This window comes from Misgurnus anguillicaudatus, chromosome 2 (assembly GCF_027580225.2).
Source record: "Misgurnus anguillicaudatus chromosome 2, ASM2758022v2, whole genome shotgun sequence".
NCBI classification, from domain to species: Eukaryota; Metazoa; Chordata; class Actinopteri; order Cypriniformes; family Cobitidae; genus Misgurnus; species Misgurnus anguillicaudatus.
Genome location: NC_073338.2, coordinates 19,442,026 through 19,463,286, shown reverse-complemented (window position 1 = coordinate 19,463,286; position 21,261 = coordinate 19,442,026). Strand labels below are relative to the sequence as shown.

Below are 21,261 nucleotides of genomic sequence, written 5' to 3'. Positions count from 1 at the left end.
ACCCCCACCCCTTTCTGCCTTTTATTATCGTATTTCTGTGTGTGACTGAATAAACTGTGTGCATAGGGCTAACGTTACCACATAGCCTCTAAATGACATGATATGGAAATTAACAAGAATAAACGAAATTCGCAAATAATACATTTCTGCTGTGTTGTTATAATGCTATGATGTTTTAATTTGCTCAGCGAGTATAGGTCTGGTGTCACCGTGTCAGAAGTAATGCTCATTAAATAACTGTATTATGCTCTGTTTGTTACATTTTCTACTAAAAATAAAGTAATGTCATTAAATATGCCCCTCTATCTGAGCTGCATCAATCACATTGGGATTTATGATGTTGCCACTGCTTCAAAATATTTCTCAAATGGCAGTGCCCCCCCCGCCGATGACCCATTGCCCCTCCAGCGTCATTGCTCTGACGCCGACTCTGGTCTAAGGCATCAAACTCCAGGGCTGAAAATGAGTCCCACTCCGGCCCTGCCAAAGACCATTGAGAAAAAGGCCAATCTCACAAGCTATTTTTTGTTAAAAACTTAAAACATATGTAAAAAACCTTACATGTCCCCATTAAGTTGCACATGTGCACGGCCGCATAGGCTTATTGAAGGCACACGATCAGTGTAATTTTAGCCAGCGGACAAAAACATAATATCTGAAGACTAAGTTGCCTATCGGGAAGCAGCAGTAGCGACAGAAACCTTCATTTTCGTTTTACCTTCGTAAAACTTCAGCCAATATGCTAGCATATAGCATTAACTAGCATAGAGCACTCACTCAAAATTCACAACTTTGTTTTTAGCATTGTGACATTTGTCGTGTAATTTAATGTCGGGGCATAACATCACGACTGTAACGTCACAGTCGATATTATGTTGAGATTGGCCTATTCCACCGGTCTTTTGTAGGAGGAAACACTCGCGTTTAAGGTATCCCAAGTACACTGAATGACTGTGGAGTAAACTTTTGGGTTATTTAGTGGCTTTGGAAAGCTTTCGTAATATGTTATGCCAAGGACAGTATGCTACTCTAGGCCACCGCTACTACAAACAGCGTTGATGTCATTCGAGGGTGTCTGACTGATCTATTATCCACTTTCAAAGTAAGTTTTACAATAAACCACTTCACTCTTTTTGCCATTTCTCCTTTTTTCTTCACTGTCACTCACATAGTGAAGGGTATACAGATCTGTACAGTCAGAAACGCTTTGCCTGTGAGGTTTGACTACTGTATAAACTTCCTGTTTTCCTTAAAATGGTCCCAGTGCAAAACTAGCGAGAAGTGTTTCTCAGACCATCATCCAATTGTATCATCAGAGCCCTATTAATCTTAAGCCGTAACCCTTCAGAAAGAAACAGATACTGTAGGCAGCTTCTAAGGACAACTTGTTCTCCAACAACCATTAAATGACAACAGGTGGTGGCCCTGTTGCACACCGAGGCTTGCACCAATGGAAATGTAAAAATGTCAACGTTATTGACCGCATATCACTGGCAAATTTCATCTTGCCCATGAGGTAAACTCCCCACAAGAAACTTGAAACATGAAAAGTGTAAAAACATGGCTTGTACATATGTGATATTACGCTTGTATATGAACTCAAATACTTATAATGCTCTCTAAAAAATAAAGGAACAAAAGCTGTAACTAGGGTGTTAAAGCAACACTAAAGAGTTTTTGCTCTTTGCTCCCCCTACAGGTTGAGAGCGGAATTGCTCATTACCACTGTGGTAAATAATTTAGCCTACTGCAGCAAAGCTGGCTCTGATTGGATTGTAGGTCTGCCGTAAAGCAAGTTTTTGTAGTTTTCACTCGAACTACAGCACCGCTACCAGACGGTTGGAAACTTCTTTAGTGCGGTTTTGGTCGATAGAGGGCTGCAAAGTGAATGTAAAAGTGCCGTTTACCCTGTTTCGAGTGGATGAACGACTGAAACTTTTTTGAAAACGTTATTTTAAGGTTAAAAAAACTCTTTGGTGTTGCTTTAATGGTAGCCTGGTCCAACCAGACTCTTGTACATTCATTTTATTTGTACAGAAATGAAACTGAAGCGAAATGAAAATTAAGCGGAAGCAACTAGGAGGGCGGAGCCAGGCTATGTTAATGGTACTTTTAAAGAAAAATTGTGGTACTTCAAAGGTATATACCTATATGTAAATGGTATATATTAGGGCCTTTTAAAGATCCTACAATACATTTTTCTGTAAACTTTTTTGCTTTACAGCTTACACGGGACGAAAGTAACAAAGTTTTTCGCCTTTGTTTCCTGCATGTAGGTCCAGAAAGCTGTTTGCGACCATAAGTAAATTCCTAAAGCGGTCAGTTTTTTTTTTTTTAAACACGTGTTTCTGGTTTTATGTGTTATAATACTGATCAATCTACAGGTTATTTAGTGCTCTAACACATCTTGAAGTTTGACTCCTCAGAGTTTTTTTTTTTTTTTTTAATTAAAGGAAATCGAATTATATTATGCTAATTTCATTTTCATAGTGTTCATACTGTTGAAATAAAGTTTTATACTCAACAATTTAAGTTTGTACTGTCGGGTTTCTTTTGAAACATTTGATGAAACTTAAATTTAACATTAAATTAAATTTTATTACTTTTTGCAAAGATAAATGACAAAATATATTATTTATTATAATATTAACAAGGTCATAGTCATGTCTATTTACTTAAAACAAGTGTAACACAAAAATCTATCTTGTTCTTAGGGTGACCACCTGCTAGTAAGCCCAAGGGGGGACAAGGGTTATGTTTCTGTGGGACAATGTGGGACACTCCCTGGCGCGGCAGTGCCCCCACCCCACGGGCAGAGTCATTGATAGTGGTTTACCCATTTCTAGCACATACCACCTTACATGGTATATTAATAATGCCCTATTCCCCTAAACATGTGTAATTGCTGATGTATGCTCATGAATAGGCCAACTAATGTGTATTTTTTCTAAAAATGGGTCATAAAGAAAATATAAGTTCAGACTTTGTCTTTCAGCAATAAATCAGCGACATCGCTAACACTAACCAGCACATTCTCACTTTATAAATTTCCCAAAATGTCACACTAATTGCTAAAACATTAAACACTATGTCTAAAGAGGATTTTTCACAATGGGATCTGGCAGCGTCATCGAGGTTCTCACATTTCAGTTAAAATACATTAGAAAATTAAGATTTATTTCTTTTAACCTGATAAGGAACACTGTGCCGTACACGGTACACCCCCTCCCTTGCACGTGAGGCTGCACAAACGTCATTGTAACTTTGAAGCATTAAATCTTCAAAATATACGGTCATGCGGCACAAAGTTTGAAAGCTTAGACTTTCGGGATTCCATTAAGCAAGCACACACACAAAGCATAATATAATTTATAGCAGTCATAAAACTGTAATCTAGTTGTTAGTTACCTGAACTGGGCGGCGCCGATTTAGGATATTTACTTATTACCTTCAAAATCTTCCCTTTATCCGCTTCGGAGAAATTGTAAAAAAACAAATTGTTCATAAATCCCCAAAAGTCCAAGGAAATGGAATATCCAAGCCTTTTAATCCAAAACGATTTGTTTATCTCACAATCTTGAAGTTTCTGACCGAATTACGATATAAATAGTGTGTACAATTAGTTCACTAACGGACATTCGTTCGAATCTCACTTTTCATTCACGTTTTATAATGAATATATTCGGATGTCAAGTTTATTGTGCAACGTCTGAGGAACAAATATGCCCCCTTGTGGAATTTCAGCCGTTCCATAAGGGGCTACGACATACAATCATTGTAGTTTCATTCTTACCTTGAAATCTAACGGTTGCTTTTCTGAAATTAAACCCGAAATATTAAACCTTGATGGCGTATGCGGTCGACCAACGCGACTTCCGGAGAATGAACCCGAAAACATGTTCGGGACGTGTCCGGCGGAACTGGCACCCTTGGTGGTCACCCTACTTATTCTGTTGTGTTACTTTTAACCCACCTGCATGTTACTTTCGTCCCAGCTGACAGGGTCAAAAGTAACAATGCGCTACTTCTGTTCAAAGTGAAATTATACGGAAGTCGTTTTACATTTGTTCAAAATTCCACCTGGTATTGATAGACCACACTTGTGAGTTATTGACTAATCTCTGTCTAAAACATTATCTTTTAAAGTTACGCTTTTCTGAAAAATGGTACTTTCGCCCCTGCTCTCCCCTATCTGCACCTTCAGAAAAAATAAAAGACACCGTGGCAAGCCATCTGTATGGGAGCAAAATCATCTTGTCTTTCACTATGAATAGAGTCGAGACCTCTGGTTTTGTTGTTTAGAAACATTAAGTGTATACTTTGGCTCAGTTCTGTATCCAGGTTTTGCGTGCTTTTTAAAGCGCTTCCAGAAGGCCGATTTGTATGCTACGGATATTGAGTAATGGAGAATGCTCTGACAATCATGAAAATATAAAGTGAACACTATTTCACAATAAGACACTTTGGTTTCCTTTTTCCTGGTGTGCTGCTGTGAGAACATTTAGCAAGCGCATAACTTTTCTCAATTTCTTGAAACAAGTACAGAACCTCAGCGAGGAACAGAATAACTTTTATATGTGATCCTGGACCACAAAATCTTATGTATTTTTGGCTATTGTTACAAATATATCAATGCAACTTTGCATGGGTATATTTGTAACAAGATCCAATAATACATTGTATGGATCAAAATTATCGATTTTTTTTATGCCAAAAATCATTACGATATTAAGTAAAGATGATGTTTCATGAAGATATTTTGTAAATGTCCTCTTCATATGGACAATATTTAGATTTTTTTGCACCCTTAGATTCCAAATTTTCAAATAGTTGTATCTCGCCCAAATATTGTAATTTCCTAACAAACCATACAAATTGATTAAACAAATTGACCTGACCAACGGTCAAATTTTTTCTTGTCTATATTAGGACTGCAAGATATATTGAAATATAGCAAATTCTGCAGGTGTATATTGCAATATGCATTTTGCGATGTTCCCCCACTGAAAAAAAATTATTCATTCAATTTACTCAATTTTTTTACTTTTTCGCCGCCATTGACCAGATATCTCGTCAATCAAGAGAAAACGCTTCCCTGCCAATGACAAGTATTTCCGTCTTTCCGCAATACCGCTATTATCCAACAGGTGGCGCAACTTTTTAAACCCGGAAGTATTGCCCTATGGCAGGGGTGTCCACTCCTCCTCCTGGAGGGCCGGTTTTATTCCAACCCTAATCAAGCACATCTGATCCAGCTAATCAAGGTCTTATAGACAGACTAGATACTTTAAGGCAGGTGTGTTGAGGGAAGTTTTAGCTAAACTCTGCAGGACACAGGCCCTCCAGGACCAACTTTGGACACCCCTGTCCTATGGCAAGCAACTGCATGTCCGTGTCTTTTTTAAAGATCGCTCTGAATGGGATCTCTATGAAAAGTCTGTCACAAAAATGGAATTATCTCAGCTTTTTGCTCAAAATGTGGTGTTTTTGCAGAAACCTACCCATATTCATAAACTGATTACAAAATAACTACTGAAGGTAGGATGAAACGTTTTTATTATTTTTTTTTTTTTGAAAGCAGAGGGTCTGTTCTTTCATTTGGTATATTGTATGTTTATATATTTAAAGAAGAACATTTTCTGGAAGGCATTAAACTTTTGTGAAAATCATGAAAAACGCTGGCGCTGGCTGGCAACTTTAAAAAAAATGCTGGCGGTGAAAGAGTTAAGGTAAGTGGTTGCAATCAAAATTGAAAAATAAAATAAAATAAAAAACTTTTGTTTAAATGTAGCTTAAATAAATTGATTGCAAACACTTACCTCAAAATAATTAATAGTTTTTTTTCAGTGTACATGGAAGTCGCCATCGTGTTTCTACAGAAACCCTAAATGGACAAACTGTTCTACAGAACGTGTTTTGTCCATACATTGTCTGAGACAACGACACGCTTGTCCTGAAGCGGCTACCATATGCGTTTTGAAATTGAGGGTTTATCTGCACCAGATCCCACTAAAATTTACACACACCACCTTTAATATACAACCTTATAGGGGCCATGGCATGAAAATCTGACTTTTTCCATGTTTAAGTGCTATGATTGGGTCCCCAGTGCTTCTATCAACCTAGAAAATGTGAAAACGATCAACCCAGAAACTTAGTTTTGGTAAACCATTCTCTACAAGCACATGAAAAAATAGGTCATTGAAATTTGGCTCTCCTTGTGATGTCATAAGGAGCTCTTATTATAATAATACCACCCCTTAATCTGCACTATCCAACCACAGCACTGCCATTTAGTGCACAATTAAGTTTTAATTGCAACAAACCACCATCATTGTGATCAGTGTTTGAATTTCATCAGCTCATTTGCATTTTAAAGGACACACCCAAAACGGCACATTTTTGCACACAGCTACAAAGTGGCAAATTTAACATGCTATAATAAATTATCTAGATGGTATTTTGAGATAAAACTTCACATATGTGCTCTGGGGACACCAAAGATTTATTTGACATCTTAAAAAAGTATTTTTAACTCTTTAAAGTATTATCGTACCACACGTTTAAAGTATTATATATCTCATTATATAGCAAGTTATACCATATCCCATTTTACTTCAGTATCGTGCAGCCCTACTATACATGCAAAAATAGTAGTTGATGTACTGTTATGATAATGTTACTCTCCAACCTTTATGGTAAAAGAAGCAAGCAGAAGTTAAATATAATATTCAGGCATTTAGTTTGTTAAAGACTGGGTTAGGCAAATATCTAATTTAAAAATACCCTTCTTTTGAATTCAAGAGTTAGAATTTAAGCTGAATTGGCCACGTCCCACATGTTTTTGAATTGGAATGACATGAAGACGAATGTACTGAATAGCAATTCAAAGAAATGCAATTTGAACCAGTCAAAAATTGTTAACATCTTTGGATTATAAGTCGTATGCCTGTTTCAAGTTGTCTGGCTTTATTTTCAAGACTGTGCTAAATCAGAACATTCTGGGAAATGAAATGCTCTTCCATCATATTCTATAAAATGAATCAAATACAATTTATTTTAGTGTCACAATAAGCTTTTTGATGATATTGCATCTTAACTGTACTTCCTACAATTCTGCATTCTAGTTGTTAACTCAACTTATGTTCAGCATTTAAATTACGATTAAAATGACATTCCCAATTTGCACAACCATTTAATCCAAATAAATCCCTAAACTTAGACCAAATTGTGAATTGTAAGGGGCTGGGGGTTCCCAATTGCACCCCCAGCCCCCCACATATACAACAACGTGAGGCCCCCCAACCATCTACATCCATCTTTCCTTTTGAAGCATGACTATCTTAAACTACCTTTTCTTGGCATTGTAAGTGTATGATTTGAAAATTGTATGCATCTTTATTCGACCTTGAGGCAAATCACCCACTCAACACCCTTCCTGCATTACAGTATCAGTCAAAGTGAAAGAACATTAAAGAACAAGCTCACCTATGAGGAGATTCGGGATCAAAGCAGGTCTTTGCAACTTCTGTGACCTCAGGGTCACAGCAATCCCCGTCATCATAATCGTAGTGAATGCTGTTGCACTCTGGGTTACAGAATCCATCCCTCCTCTTCCAGTTGTAGCAGGGTCCCATGCGCAAACAGTCACCCCCATCGTGACCTGTGAGAGGATGGTCACACTCCGGATCGCAGTGGCGGTTTCCCACCTTGGCAATGTGGCAGTTGCTGAGGATGAAGCGCCGTTGCAGGGAGGAGTTGTACACGGTATGGATGCTGAGCTCCCAAGTGATGTTGTAGGGACGAAAAGCCTCTTGCAGGGCCAGATGTTGCCGTTGGATCTGCTGCAGAGAGACTGTGGGATCACTGCCGTCATCCTTACAGATGTTCACGACACGGTACCGCAAGCGCTTCTCCCCTCGCAGCTGCCAGTGCTGGTTGTAACTAAGAGCGATGTCTGTATTGTCACACACGGTCACCCCACATGGAGGAGGCTGATATGGAGATGCAAGCATCGGCTCTGGAGTGGGAAGAGCCACGACGACTGGTTTGTGACGGCCTTTGTAAGGTACCCACCGATGTCCAGGCTCTGAGAAATCGGACCACTGGTCCAGGAGTGCGGCGGGCCTTTCTGCCTGGATGTGGTGGCTTTTGCGAAGCTCTTCATGGGTACGAGCATAACCCCATAGCACGATACCTCCCAAGTGCCCTCTGAACCCACGTTCCTCATCAGACTGGTCCCCACTTAGGAGAAACAGGCGACAGGCTTTCATGTAAGGACTGTACAGGTCACCTGACTGTTGAGTGCTCTCGCCGACTTTGGAGCCGTCGATGTAGAGTGCCATCTTGTGGCCATCATAACTGGCCACCAAGTGAGTCCAGCTGTTTGGTTGGTAGCGTTGAGGTCCTGCGATAGTGGTGGATTGGAGCGCGCGGTCCGTGCGAAGGGAGAAGAAAAACCGTCCATCTTTTCTTCCCGTAGGGTCAATGGTTTGGATGCCAACAGACCAGCCTTTATCACTCAAGGGATAAGAGCAGTTGTCAAACACACCTGAAAAAGACAACAAACCAAGGAGTCGATCAAGTGTCAAGCTTTAGTAGTTGTTATTTAATTATCTGAAGGGTTAAAGAGTTTAAGTCATTTCCATTCAACAAATCCACCGCTATTCCCAGTCTGTGGTTGTAAGGAGAAGTCACATCTGGCAGCCAGATGTTACAGTTGAAGGACAGGGAGAGGTCAGGGAACCCCTTCATCCCCACCACACACATGCATGCAATACATACACACTCAGGCACATCATTTCCTCAATACAAGAGTAAGCGAGATGGGTAACTTTAAACTAAATATCCTTAGGGACACGGACCACACTGAAATTTCATTCATTGGAAAAGCCTCAGCTCCTGCAGAGGTGTGCGTGCAAACGTGTAGGCACGGTGTGTGACAACGTCTATTAGTTTCTGCATGTGTCGGCCCTGAAGTCATGCATTTGAAGATAAACCTTTCCAGAGCACTATCCACTTGGATGATACTACATTTTTAGAGCCTACGTTCTTATCTTACTGTTTTTATAATGTCTGCCTCCCACTAAATAAAGGCTACTAATAGTAGTACCTCAAACCAGGCTGGAGAGCTGAGTTTGGCTCGAGAAGGACTCTGGTGAAGAAATACTTTCTCGGTAACCTTGTTTGATTGATCGCTTAGATATGATAAGTGTGTGTGTTTGCATGAGAGAGAAAGAGAGTGAATGTTGAGACATTCTGCATATCACTTGTTAGTAAAAACGATCACTTCCAGTAAACCCTTTGATCGCTCATTTGGCAGATTGTGGGACTTTTTAAAATTGGCTTTATAACAATAGATTCGTCCACTGATTGTTACGAGAAAGCTCAGAAGAAGCTGGAGGGAAGTCATACGGCCCTAGCGCTGATGATGTGAAATAATACATCTTAACAATAGCAAGATGCTTTCTCAAGGGATGGTTGATGACATTTCACTATACTGGTGAAAACCGATTTTATCCAAGAAAAATCACAGGATAGATTATCTAAGTAAGTTCTCTTTGAGGTCTGATGGATGACTCATGGACTCATCAGTCTAAGTATTAGTGTCAAAAACAGATGAATATTTGCACACCACCGCTTCTTTTCAAGAAAGTATGCTTTTGGCATCCACGGTTGAGGAAAGCCTCATGCAGGTTACAAGCAAAGAACTTTGAGCTTTGTTCTTACTGGGAACAGGTCTCAGAAGCACTTCCAGATATAATCATTTTCACATTGACCCTCCTCGGCAGCCATACAGAAAAACACATTTAGCCGATTAGGCACGATCCCGTGTGTGTTCCAGCACCTTTTGTGATGTTCCTGGGCTCACGGTGGAATTTATTATTGTGAATGATAATAATGTGTGCATTAGAAAATTCAGGCATCAGTTGCCTGTCAAGCACATAGACCGACAACCTTATCTGCATGCACTTAAGAATAGCCTATAATTGAATGAAAAGCATTCAGGCAGATGTGACTGGATTCCACATATCAGATTTGCATGTGAAAAACACCTGGCCAACTCCTTGCCTTAAAAAATGTTTTGAATATATCAAACAACTGAGCCGAATGGCAGCTAGCTGTCATCGTGAATGCGCTTTCCAGAACACGAATTAAACCACGGAAACCGCAGACCTGCGCACAAACTAAAACAGTTGTTTAATAAAATAGACAGGACACACGGAGCAGGTGGTGGCCACTTGTTGCTTTAACACTCCACCCTCAGCACAGCCCATAGTTTGCACTTCATAACCGGTCAATTTCCCCCTTTCATCTAGCCATCAGCTGATGCCTTCAAACAAAGGCTTCATCAAAGTGTCAAAGCAATAACACTAACAGACAATCACATCAATTTGATGAAAGTGCACGCTAAATGACCTGAAATAAGCTAAAACAATGAGTATATTTCCCTTCACATCGTCATTTGAGTGGAATTTTGGTTTGTGTGCCATTTGCTATGTCCAACTTTTTTTTAAATCCTGCTAATTATGAATGATGTTTTCTTTAAGTATTAACAGCTGTTTAAAGTAATAACCAATTACATGTAACAAGCTTGTCTTCCAGTTCTTACCAAAGCAATTTCGGGAACCTTAAAGAAAATCATAACAATTTGTGTCAGAGTGAAAGGATGAGCAGACATACCCACCTGATATGATGGCGGGATTGTTCTGCCCCCCTTCCGGTTTTACCCAAAGCTCTATAGTAAATGCGGAGCGGGGCAGCTCTTTGGCAAACGCTGGGTTCACCTTTAGTCGCTCAGCCTGACCGCTGAAATACAAGGCGGTCATCCATTTTGCTGAGACGTCCTTTGCGTCATCAGTCCTCCACAGTTCTCTAGGGGTGCTCTGCGGCCCCTCCCGCTCCCCAGAAAACTCTTCACTTTCTGTAGAATAATCAATGCGATGAACCTGGATGTCCTCCCTATCTGGGACTTCCACTGTACTGTGGACCTCTGCAAGGCTTCGTGCAACCCTTCTCATTGATGAAGATCTGCCTGCTATATCACCCTGTTCCCACTGCAGAGATGGCACGTGGATTTCCTCTGAGTGACCATTTATTATTGATTTAAAGGGTTTGTTTGAGTTCATGATGTTTAAATTGGATGACTTCACAGGCTCAGGAGAACCATGTGACTTGTTGGTTTTTGGTAATGACTGTTTGTCCTCCTTTCTCTGTAGTTTATAATATTTTCCCTTCTCATTAGTATCCCAGTTTAGGATATTAAAGCTGCATCCTTTCAAACAGGACCTTGATGTTTTAGTTGTCCTCACGTGCAGGTCTGTGATGCGGGTGTATCGCTCAGTCGCGCCCGCTAGGTTGTAGTGTTGCGCAGTGGAGCGCGCGGGACGCTTGCGGCTGATGGACCCGCACTGCTCTCTGGTCAGCGCTCTGTCTGCTCTCTGCGCCAACGTCCGTTTATACCTCTGTACATGATCCGACTGAGCGCACGTGTGAAATACCGCAAGGATAACAGCCAGTAGTCTAAAAAACATCATTTTATTGAAGCGCTAAATGCTGCGTAAGTGGTAACTTCAGTTTGCAAAGAATGAAAATTGTATGTGTCTGTTTAAAATGGACTTGTAGGTGGAAACTGGTTACTGTAAAATCTTTGAAATAGTCTGAGATGAGGATGTTAACTGGGTGCGTAAAATGTACGTTTTTATGGCATAGGCATTCAAATTCTTTATCGATTATTCTGGAGCAGTAGTTTTTCTAGTTTCTTTGGATCTTATGTTTGATATTTTATTAAAATTAGTCAGTGCATTAAAGTGGATATCCCCTGGTTACAATTTGTGTGCAACTGGATGTCCCAAAATAACGGGTCACCGACTGTAAATTGAATTTAGTTAATCTCCCTCCTCTTTTCTTGAGTCAGGTTTAAAAGTAACATTTATGTCTTATTGATTTCAAAACGTCCTGTTTAGTGCGCATCAAACATTGTCAGTTAAACCTGTAAAGCCTATTGTAATTGTATTGTTAATTTACGCACGTATAATGTATTGTCATCATGGTCGAAGAAAACGGCCCCGGACCTGTTTTGATTTAGCAAATACTGTTGTGTCCGGACTTACATAGCTTGCTGTCTGTAAAGTGTAAGATGCACTGGATAGATATCCGTTTTGGCAAGACGTAACGCTGGGTAGAGGTTATCTGAGGTTTTACCGGTGCGCAATGGTCGGCTCCAAACACCCGCGGTTACTGTTAATCCTGCGTAAAAGCGTTAATTAAGAAAATAAAAAGTCTACCGAGCTTTAATTTAACAGTAAAGTGATTTAGATTACAGGGAAATATACACTTCCCATTAAACACTGTTAAAAAAATATTAAAAATATGGATGAAAATCCAAGACGCTACTGGAGGGAAAACGTTGTTTTTGACGGATTTATCCTCTGTTCATGCCGGTTATCACTCAACCTGAAATGATGTGAGGTGTGCAGGCGGTTCCCAATGAAAACAGCTCTTTGGATGGTGCAGAAACTCCTCGTGCGCGCCGCGCTTCTGTGTTCCCAACGCCGCCGCGCACTCCACAACAGATTTGCTGAAGATCAAACCAACGCGCTAAACGTTTTATCTGTTTCCCCCAGTCTGACATCACAAACCCAACCCCTAACTCAGCCATTAGGAAAGAAAACTTCACCTAAGTCCAACCCAGCGTCTAGCAAACGTTTATCCACTCTCACTTTCTCCCACATTTCTATTGACATCTTCCTCTGCTACACCTACTGCTGTACTACTGTAACGCAGAGGAGACGGCACATCTGGCTGACACGTGAAGAGAGTCAAACTCTGCAGATGTACGAAAAGACAATTGAGTAATGTGTAAAACTAAGCTATTAATACAGATGGACCGACCGGTTCAAATGCACTCAACAGGGAAATGACTAAAAGGCACATCAGGTGGATCTTCTAAGGGTTGCAATTAATTTTCCAGTAAATCAGTTGATGTTTAAAGCCTAACAAACCCTGTTTCTATCCCAAAAAAGATGACAGTTTATATTGCATCTTAAATAAATGAGAATAAAAATACACTGTAGCAACAAGATAAAGGTCTTTAATAAAAATTTTAATAAAAAGTTTGAGAATTTTTATAAAAACATGATTTGCCTGGGTTACAAGAGAAAAGTACACTGTCAAAAAAGGTAAAAAATGGTCCCAATCTGTCACTGGGGAATTACCCTTTAATAAGGTCCTAATATTTACCATTTACAACAAATGCATTTAGTACCAATATGTACCTCTGAGGTACATGACCAAGGTACTTTTTGAAAAGGTACCCCCTCAGTGACAGCTAGGAACCATTTTTCTGACAGTTTAAGTCAATCAAATGTTATAGGGGGAAACAAATATCACCATACTGACTGTTAAAATGCTGTAAATTAGTCATTATTTTATTTTACTTTATTCTGAGATTTGTTATCAAATGTATCCCTATGGAAGATTTGCAAAAGATTGTAAAAGATTTTTTTCTTCTTTTTTTTTAACGGAAGTCTGCAGTTAAGGAAAGCCTTTTAATTATCATTATAATTTCCATCATTATATTGTCCGGTCACTATACCTGACCAAAAAAATAAAAAAATAAATAAATTGAAATCAATCGTGCAAAACTGTGTAGTTTGTTTAAATGTGTACAATTATTTGTAGAGAACCTTATTTTAAAAGCAGTGCTGTGTGCGTAATGTACTACAAAGTTATGAAGCATTATTGCATAACCACATTAAACTACTGTAAACGTGAATACTAGTGTGCAAAATGTACTTCCAAAAATGTCCATGGATTCATGGTTTTAGCTGGGAGATCAAACAGGTCAGCGCAGGACAACAGAGCTTGCCTGCCAGCCTTTAATATGTGGCGTGAGTACCTTTACTTTTTTTGTGAAGTGAATAATAGCCCTGAAACAGCATTCAACTATGCAGGTGCATATAGAGCAATGTGCCTTGCAAATGAGTAAATCTATAACTCAACGCATCTCACTCAACAACTGAGCAAAAGATAACAAACACCTCACACCCTAACAGTCAAAAAAGCTGTTTGATTTCCGAAATGCAGCAGTTTTTCGCCTCACTGTTTTTTGTCAGGCTCAATTTGCAAACAGCCCCGACTTGGGGTAACTGGCAGTTATGGCAGGGGCCCCTTTAGGGGTAGAAAGGGTCCTAACAGTGGGAGGTAAGAATTCCGCAACCGGCCTTGAGGATCTGCCTCCAAAACATTCAGCTTTTTTGTATAAAGTGCTTTGAGATACAGCTGCGACTGTATAAAAAAAATGTGAATGGCCGCTCCCGGGCCTCACCCCCCACTGTAAAGGACCTCGAAGAGATTATCCTTCATTTGAGGCTGCCCTAACCCAGTTCAGTTCTGAGTGACCAGAAAAAACACCACAGAAAAATCCAACCTGATGCGCTGGACAAATGACATGATCTTAGCCCAAAAAGCAGATTTTTAGCACATTTTCAACAAGAGACTCTATCAGGACATTTCACAGAACAGATACTTGAAAAGATACAGTGAAGGAAGCAGGTGTGCACTGTGTGAACTATAACGTCATTTCCTTGTTAGTCATGGCTGGCTTAGTTTTAAAACTGGATTATTCGCTATAAGCATCTGACTGCATTTTTTACTCCTTCCCTTATGTTCTAAACATGGTTTACATTAAAAATAAGTCTCAGCGGATTCAATTGTTTGCATAGAAAGCGGTCAATGACTGTTCATCTTGAGTTTTTCAAACCACTTTTCTAAAAGCGGTGGCCACTGCAAATCCTTTTTGCAAATAAAAAATCAGCTAATCTAATCAAACTAATTTCTGTAAGTGCATTTTGTATGCTTGCATCCATATGACTGCTTGCATGTGTGTGTGCATATATGTGGGCTGGCAGGCAGGAGTTGGGCAGCTGGTATTTGTTACTCACTTTCTGCATTGCCCATTAATATCAGGCATCGGACCAAATTAAAATGTCAAATTTTGTTGTTGCTGCTGCGTCTTTAATGCAAGCAAATATTTGATAGTGTTTAATTTTCAAACTAAAGTAAGACAGACAATCATAAGAAACCAAAAAATGAATTAAAGATATTATTTTAGCCAACGCAATAACAATAGAATTCATACTTCACATGTTTTGTAGGAACAGAGACATGAATTCAGCATGATGATAGCATAATACTGGCGCACACTTTAATGTAATTTACCACCTTCTCTCCAAAGTACATACTAAAAGTGGCCAACTAATAAAATATCTTCAAAATATATTTTAAGTTTTTATCATTTAAATTGAGTTTATTTCTCCCGTTAGAGCCATAACAGAAGCACTAGAGATATATAAATGTTTGAAATGGCAACCACAGTTAGCCCATTTGTAACTGAGACACTGAGCTGGCCAGTGTGAGAAACAAGTTTTGCCCGACTTTAAGTTGGACTCGAACTCATCTGTTAACTGAGTTAACAATGCCAGTCGTCAGGGCTTAATTTTAAATGAAATTCAAAGAACATCTGAATCAACATAGGTAAGTGCATGGAGGGTTTTGAAGTTTGGTACATTAGGCAGGTCAGGCAAGGAGAGCAGAGCTGTAGCTAATTATCACATGAAAATGTGATCTGCTTTGCCAAAAGAGTAAAGCGTAGTTTACTATCAAGTATACTTCAGATACATAGATCTGTACGTCGGGGCTAGTTGTCACACAAGGTGTCTACACTAAAAAAATGCTGGGTTATTTTCAACCCAGCGTTTAGTCAAAAAGTGACAAATCCAGCCGCCGGGTTAAATTAACACAGAAAATGTTTATATTTGATAAAGCAGTGAATTAAAACAACCCAGCATTTTGGGTTTAAACAGTATAGGTTACATTTTGACCTAATGCTCATCCGAGGGGCGCAAATTCAAAATAAGTGTCATGTGTGTTGCTCGTGTTTTGTGTTTGTTGCGTCATGTCCACCATGTGCATCAGGTGTTTTATCAAAATAAGTGCCTGCTGCATGCGTCAAAACCGTTTATGATAAAAGAGACGCTCACGTTCACAAAATACACGCAAGACACTCCCTTTACAGGAAACTCTAATTACGCATGATCTGGCAACCGCGAGCGTCTCTTTTATCATAAACCCTTTAGATGCATCTGCAGCAGGCACTTATTTTGACACGTGCTGCACATAGGATCACTCGACGCACAAAACACATAAAGTTACGAACCACACACATGACGGGCTACATACATGTTGTGATAAACTTTGCATCGAGCGCCCTCAAAAAAATAAGTCACTGGCCGCCACTGGTTTGCGAAAACACCTAGCGCAAAATGCTTTTAAATTAGAAACGTGTAAATTCCTAACTAAAATTTCTGTAAATAAAATCACACAAACATACATTATAGCAAGGATTAAATACAGTCTAATTTCATCAAAAAATTAATGTTTTTATTTGGTGGACAGTTCATTTTTAATGGCAGGTTCCATTTAGCTTCATATGTGACAACATGTTCCAACGTCGATCCTGGAGTGCCAATGTCCTGCAGATTTGAGCTCAAACCCTGATAAAACCTCACCTACCTGTAGTTTTCAGGTGACGCTCTAGACCTTGATTAGCTTGTTTAGGTGTGTTTGAAGCTGGAGCTAAACTCTGCAGGACATCGGCACTCAGGATCGATATTGCCTACCCCTATAATTTATAGAAATCTTGCAACTTGGCTCAGTCATTATTAATTTTTGTCTTTTTTATGTGTATGTTTCTTTATACAAATAAGAAACACCAGTGATCAGTGCTGCTTAAAAGCATTAAAAATGAATGGCACAGTGGGTAGCACATTGCTTCACACAAGAAGGTCATTGGAGGTCATTAGGTCTTTCTTTGTGAAGTTGGAATGTTCTCCCTATGTCAGCATGAATTTACTCAGGGTACCCCAGTTTCCTCTCATAATCCAAAGGCATGCAGCTACTATAGGTTAATTGGAGATGCCAAATTGTCCTCCATTAAATAAAAGAATAACTTGTGTATAGATTAACCAAGTCTTGTTATAGATGCTATTATTATATAAAATAATAATATAATATATATATATATATATATATGTATATATATATATATATATATATATATATATATATATATATATATATATATATATATTTATAAAACGGCTAGTTCCAATCCTTGATTCTGATTGGTCAATAGGTGTGCTTTATTCACAATAAAACACTGCTATGACCGCTTCACCCAACGGTTCTATTTAATACCACTGCGCCCTTAGCAACACCCTTAGCAACACATAAACATATAATGAGACAAAGTCTGAGAACAGTTTGTTGTTTTTATTTGAGCTTTCATGTTGTTGTTCGCAGTCAGGGACTATTTTTTCTAGCGGAAGGAATGCTTTTATTGATTTAACTTCATGAAAGTTGCACTGATATTTTTTTTACTTTAATATTGTGTGGTAACCGTTTTATAAAAGCAGTAAGGTACTCGAGGCAAGTGCTGTATCGTGAATAAGTAACGGCTGAAGGGGTTGCAGGCACTCCGCTTCGCGTCGTGCCTAACAACGCCCTTCAGCCGTTACTTATTCACGATACAGCACAGCCTCTCGTACCTTATTGCTTACATATATATATATATATATATATATATATATATATATATATATATATATATATATATATATAATAAATAGTATATAAAAATATATAAAGCGAAAATGCATAAGTTGACAGGATTCTTAAATGGGTAATATTTTAATTCAGTGCCCTGTTTATTGGTATTTTGTTTGTTTGTTTAGGTAAATCATTTATTGTATTTTGTAATGAAGTGTTTAAAAAAGTGGTACGTGTTCCTGCCTGAAAATACATATTTGTAGCATTTTTAATGTTAATAACTCCCCCTGCTGTGTAAAATGAAAACTTCACTCACCAGTGTCCATTGACATGATTACAGACGTGCAGAAATACTCTAGCCGAGTGTGTTTTTTGTGAAATGCAGTACTCTACCCAGTATATCCTATCAAACTAAATCAAAAATCCTAACAAACTAACAAGCATCCTAATAAAGTGTATCTCAGTGTGATATGGCAACTGCACATTGTCAGAAATAATGGACATAAAATGGTCCCAAGCTGTCATTGGGGCAGCACCCTTTATCAAGGTCCTAAAATGTACCATTTAGGTACTATGCACTCTATGGTATAAATACGTACCTCTGAGGTACCAATATGAAATTTGTGATTGCAACTGTGTCCTTTTCGAAAGGGTACTGCCCCGGACAGCTACACTCTTAGAACGAATGTGTTAAAAACAACACATTAGTGTTGATTGTGGGACAACACACTAAATGCGTTGTCCCAGAACAACTTGTGTTATATTTTAACACAATATCAACAAAAAATGACACATAATGTGTTAAAATTACACATAATGTGTTAAAAGCTTAACGCACAAAGATGTGTAAAAAATTAACACATCCTTTCTAAGAGTGTAGGGAGATCAAAAAGCTGCACAACGGCTGCCTTACACATGACTGGTACCACAAATGTTGTTTACAGAGAGCGAGAGGCATCATAAAAACCTCCCACCCCAACCATACTGTTTTGTCCTATCCTATCTGACGCTATAGGAATCTTCAGTGTCACACCATAAGACCCAGGACAGCTTTTTTAAAGGGGAGATATCATAAAAATCTGACTTTTTCCATGTTTAAGTGCTATAATTGGGTCCCCAGTTCTTCTATCAACCTATTTTTTTTTATTTAGCTCCACTTGTGATGTCAGAAGAGGACAATACTGCCCCTTAATCTGCACTATCCAACCACAACACTGCCATTTAGTGCAGAGATCAGCTCATTTGCATCTTAAAGAACACACCAAAAACGGCAGATTTTTGCTCACACCTACAAAGTGGCAATTTTAACATGCTATAATAAATTATATATGTGGTATTTTGAGCTTAAAAAAAGTCTTGTGAAATTTACCCATTAAAACAGAAAGGTTCTTTGGACGTTAATGGTTCTTAATGAAACCATCTGCCAAAAAATGTTTCTTCTACTATGGCATTGTTATTTTTTGCAGTGTTCTGTACTACCCTGTACTCCATAAAATAACCTAATATTGCTATTTGCACTTCTGGTTAGTTGATAACTGCATGCAGTGGCCGTGAAATTGCACTATTCACAATGAAAATAAAGTTGAATCTAATACCTTGCATATTTATGCAAATGTAGTAGGATAACTGAATATCCTATATGCATCTAGAAAATACCGTGCAAATATCATAAAGACAAATGAGAAATATTCTTTTCCTGACTTGCTGAAACTGAAATGGACATGTAGGTCTATGTTATGAGAACTCGGTTAACTCCAAAACTGTACATAAAGGTCATGAGGATCCATCTCAAAGTGCTACATGTTTGAGTGGTGAAGTTACATTGGCCTAAAAGCCTCTGACGGGACAGATCCTCTAAAAAAACATAAAGGTTATACGAAAAGGCAATGTTAGATGATCAGAGAAGATATTTTGGATTAAGAAAGTTGGCCCCACAGTGGGTTGTAGAAAGCTGGATTTGCTTCCCATCTGGCATAAACTCAGGTCCAGGTCATGTATATATTATGACTGTTGGCTACTGATGTTCACTATTTTATTTTTTAAGTAAATCATGAAGTCCGTAGTAGTGAGCGATGAGGGTAAAAAGTTGAAATATTTTGTTGGCTAAATATTTTAGTTTTTCTAAAACGCCAGAGTTTTTGACAGTACAAAGTAAAAAAAAGACTATCATTTACTCACAGATATTTAGGAAACATGCTAACTTCAAATTTCTGTTTCTCTGAAAATCAATGCTACAGCCAGTTATTCTGCTTTGAAATGCGCTTTCTGTGTCGGAATGTCTGTTTTTGTTTTGGTCTGTGTGATCCTTCCCAATTTACCCAATAGTGTATTTTGACAGCTCGGTTTCCAGTTCTTACATAAATGAGACCGCAATGGCTCGTAAATGCGACCTCCAGAGGATGCAACCTCCGAAACAAGCCATGAGTTATAAAAATCCACACAAGCGGGTTTGTCATTTGCGAACAACAAAAACATTGCAAATGTAAAAATTTGCAAAACAAACTTACAGTGTAATGCTCAATGCTTCCCATTGTCAGTTGTGCTCCTAGGTGTCTGGCTACCCATGAGCATTAAGTCTGAGGAGGAGGGGGGCAAGGAAAAAAGGTCTCCAATGGTCAAAGGTCTTTTGAATTTAGACTGTGGCACCAAGTTCAACCATAGATACATACTGCTCTATTAAGGCTACACTGCTCATAATAAATATAGCAGTATATGCAGAATTTTTGGATATTGTTCATGCAGGGTTTTAGGCCAGTTAAAGACCAACATGAATGTCCATGTTAGTTCAGACTCTATAATGTTCTGGGTCAGCTAAGAAGCAATTGGCAATGCTGTTACGGATTGCTGCTTCACTCACTTTTATTATGAAATCAATTTTTATCAGAGTTAGGCAAGTTTAATACAGACAAAATTATTTTATATGACCTATTATTGACCAATACTGACCTATTATTGATTTTATATAGTAAATGATTTTTGCTGGCTTGTATAAATTATGCTCAGTACACCAACATGTGTGGTCTCAGTTGTGGGAACTAAAAGAGTAAAATACATGTGCATGCTTACATCTGGGAAAATGTTGGTGTTAAAAGGGTAAGTGAACACCTCTGCGTGATTTCGAATACAAATAACCTAAAAGGCCCGAAAACAGCTCTCTATAAAAACCTAACCTAAATGTGCCATACCATTCAAGCGTTACAGAAACACACTGTCCTCAACATAACAAGTGTAATTACCAAACAACCCACCTAATGAGACGGATAAGGATACTCACATAGAAAAAGTCTACACACACCCATTACTATTATTATAGATTTAATAACCTGTTAAAAGTTGTCTATGTTTTTCTAATGCATAAAATAATTTCGTCTAATGTAAAGAAATTGCAATGTTTGGCTTTGGATATTTCAATGCAATGCATGTATATTTACTTTAATTATGGACCAAAATTTGTAAAAAAAAAAAAAATCAATTTTTTATCTTTCCAAGGATTATTAGAATTTGTTTTTTTTTAGTTGAGGGTTCGTTCTGCAGCCAGATGTTTTTGAATTTATTTATAGGACCGTAAACTATTAAAATGTTAATGATATTGACAACTGCTCAAACTTTTCTTCCCACAAGCAAACGCATTAAAACTTTGGAATAACACAA

The 21,261-nt window shown here is 38.4% G+C and overlaps 1 protein-coding gene across 1 annotated transcript in view; it reads right to left on the bottom strand.

Annotated features, from left to right (window-relative positions):
- pappa2 (pappalysin 2) overlaps nt 1-12,621 on the bottom strand; it is a 99,982-nt gene extending 87,361 nt beyond the window's left edge. The window contains 2 exon segments of the mRNA XM_055201780.2: nt 7,489-8,551; nt 10,688-12,621. Of these exon segments, the coding sequence (XP_055057755.2) occupies nt 7,489-8,551; nt 10,688-11,537 (1,913 nt within the window). The 5' untranslated portion in view covers nt 11,538-12,621.
- Between the last annotated feature and the right edge of the window lie 8,640 nt (nt 12,622-21,261).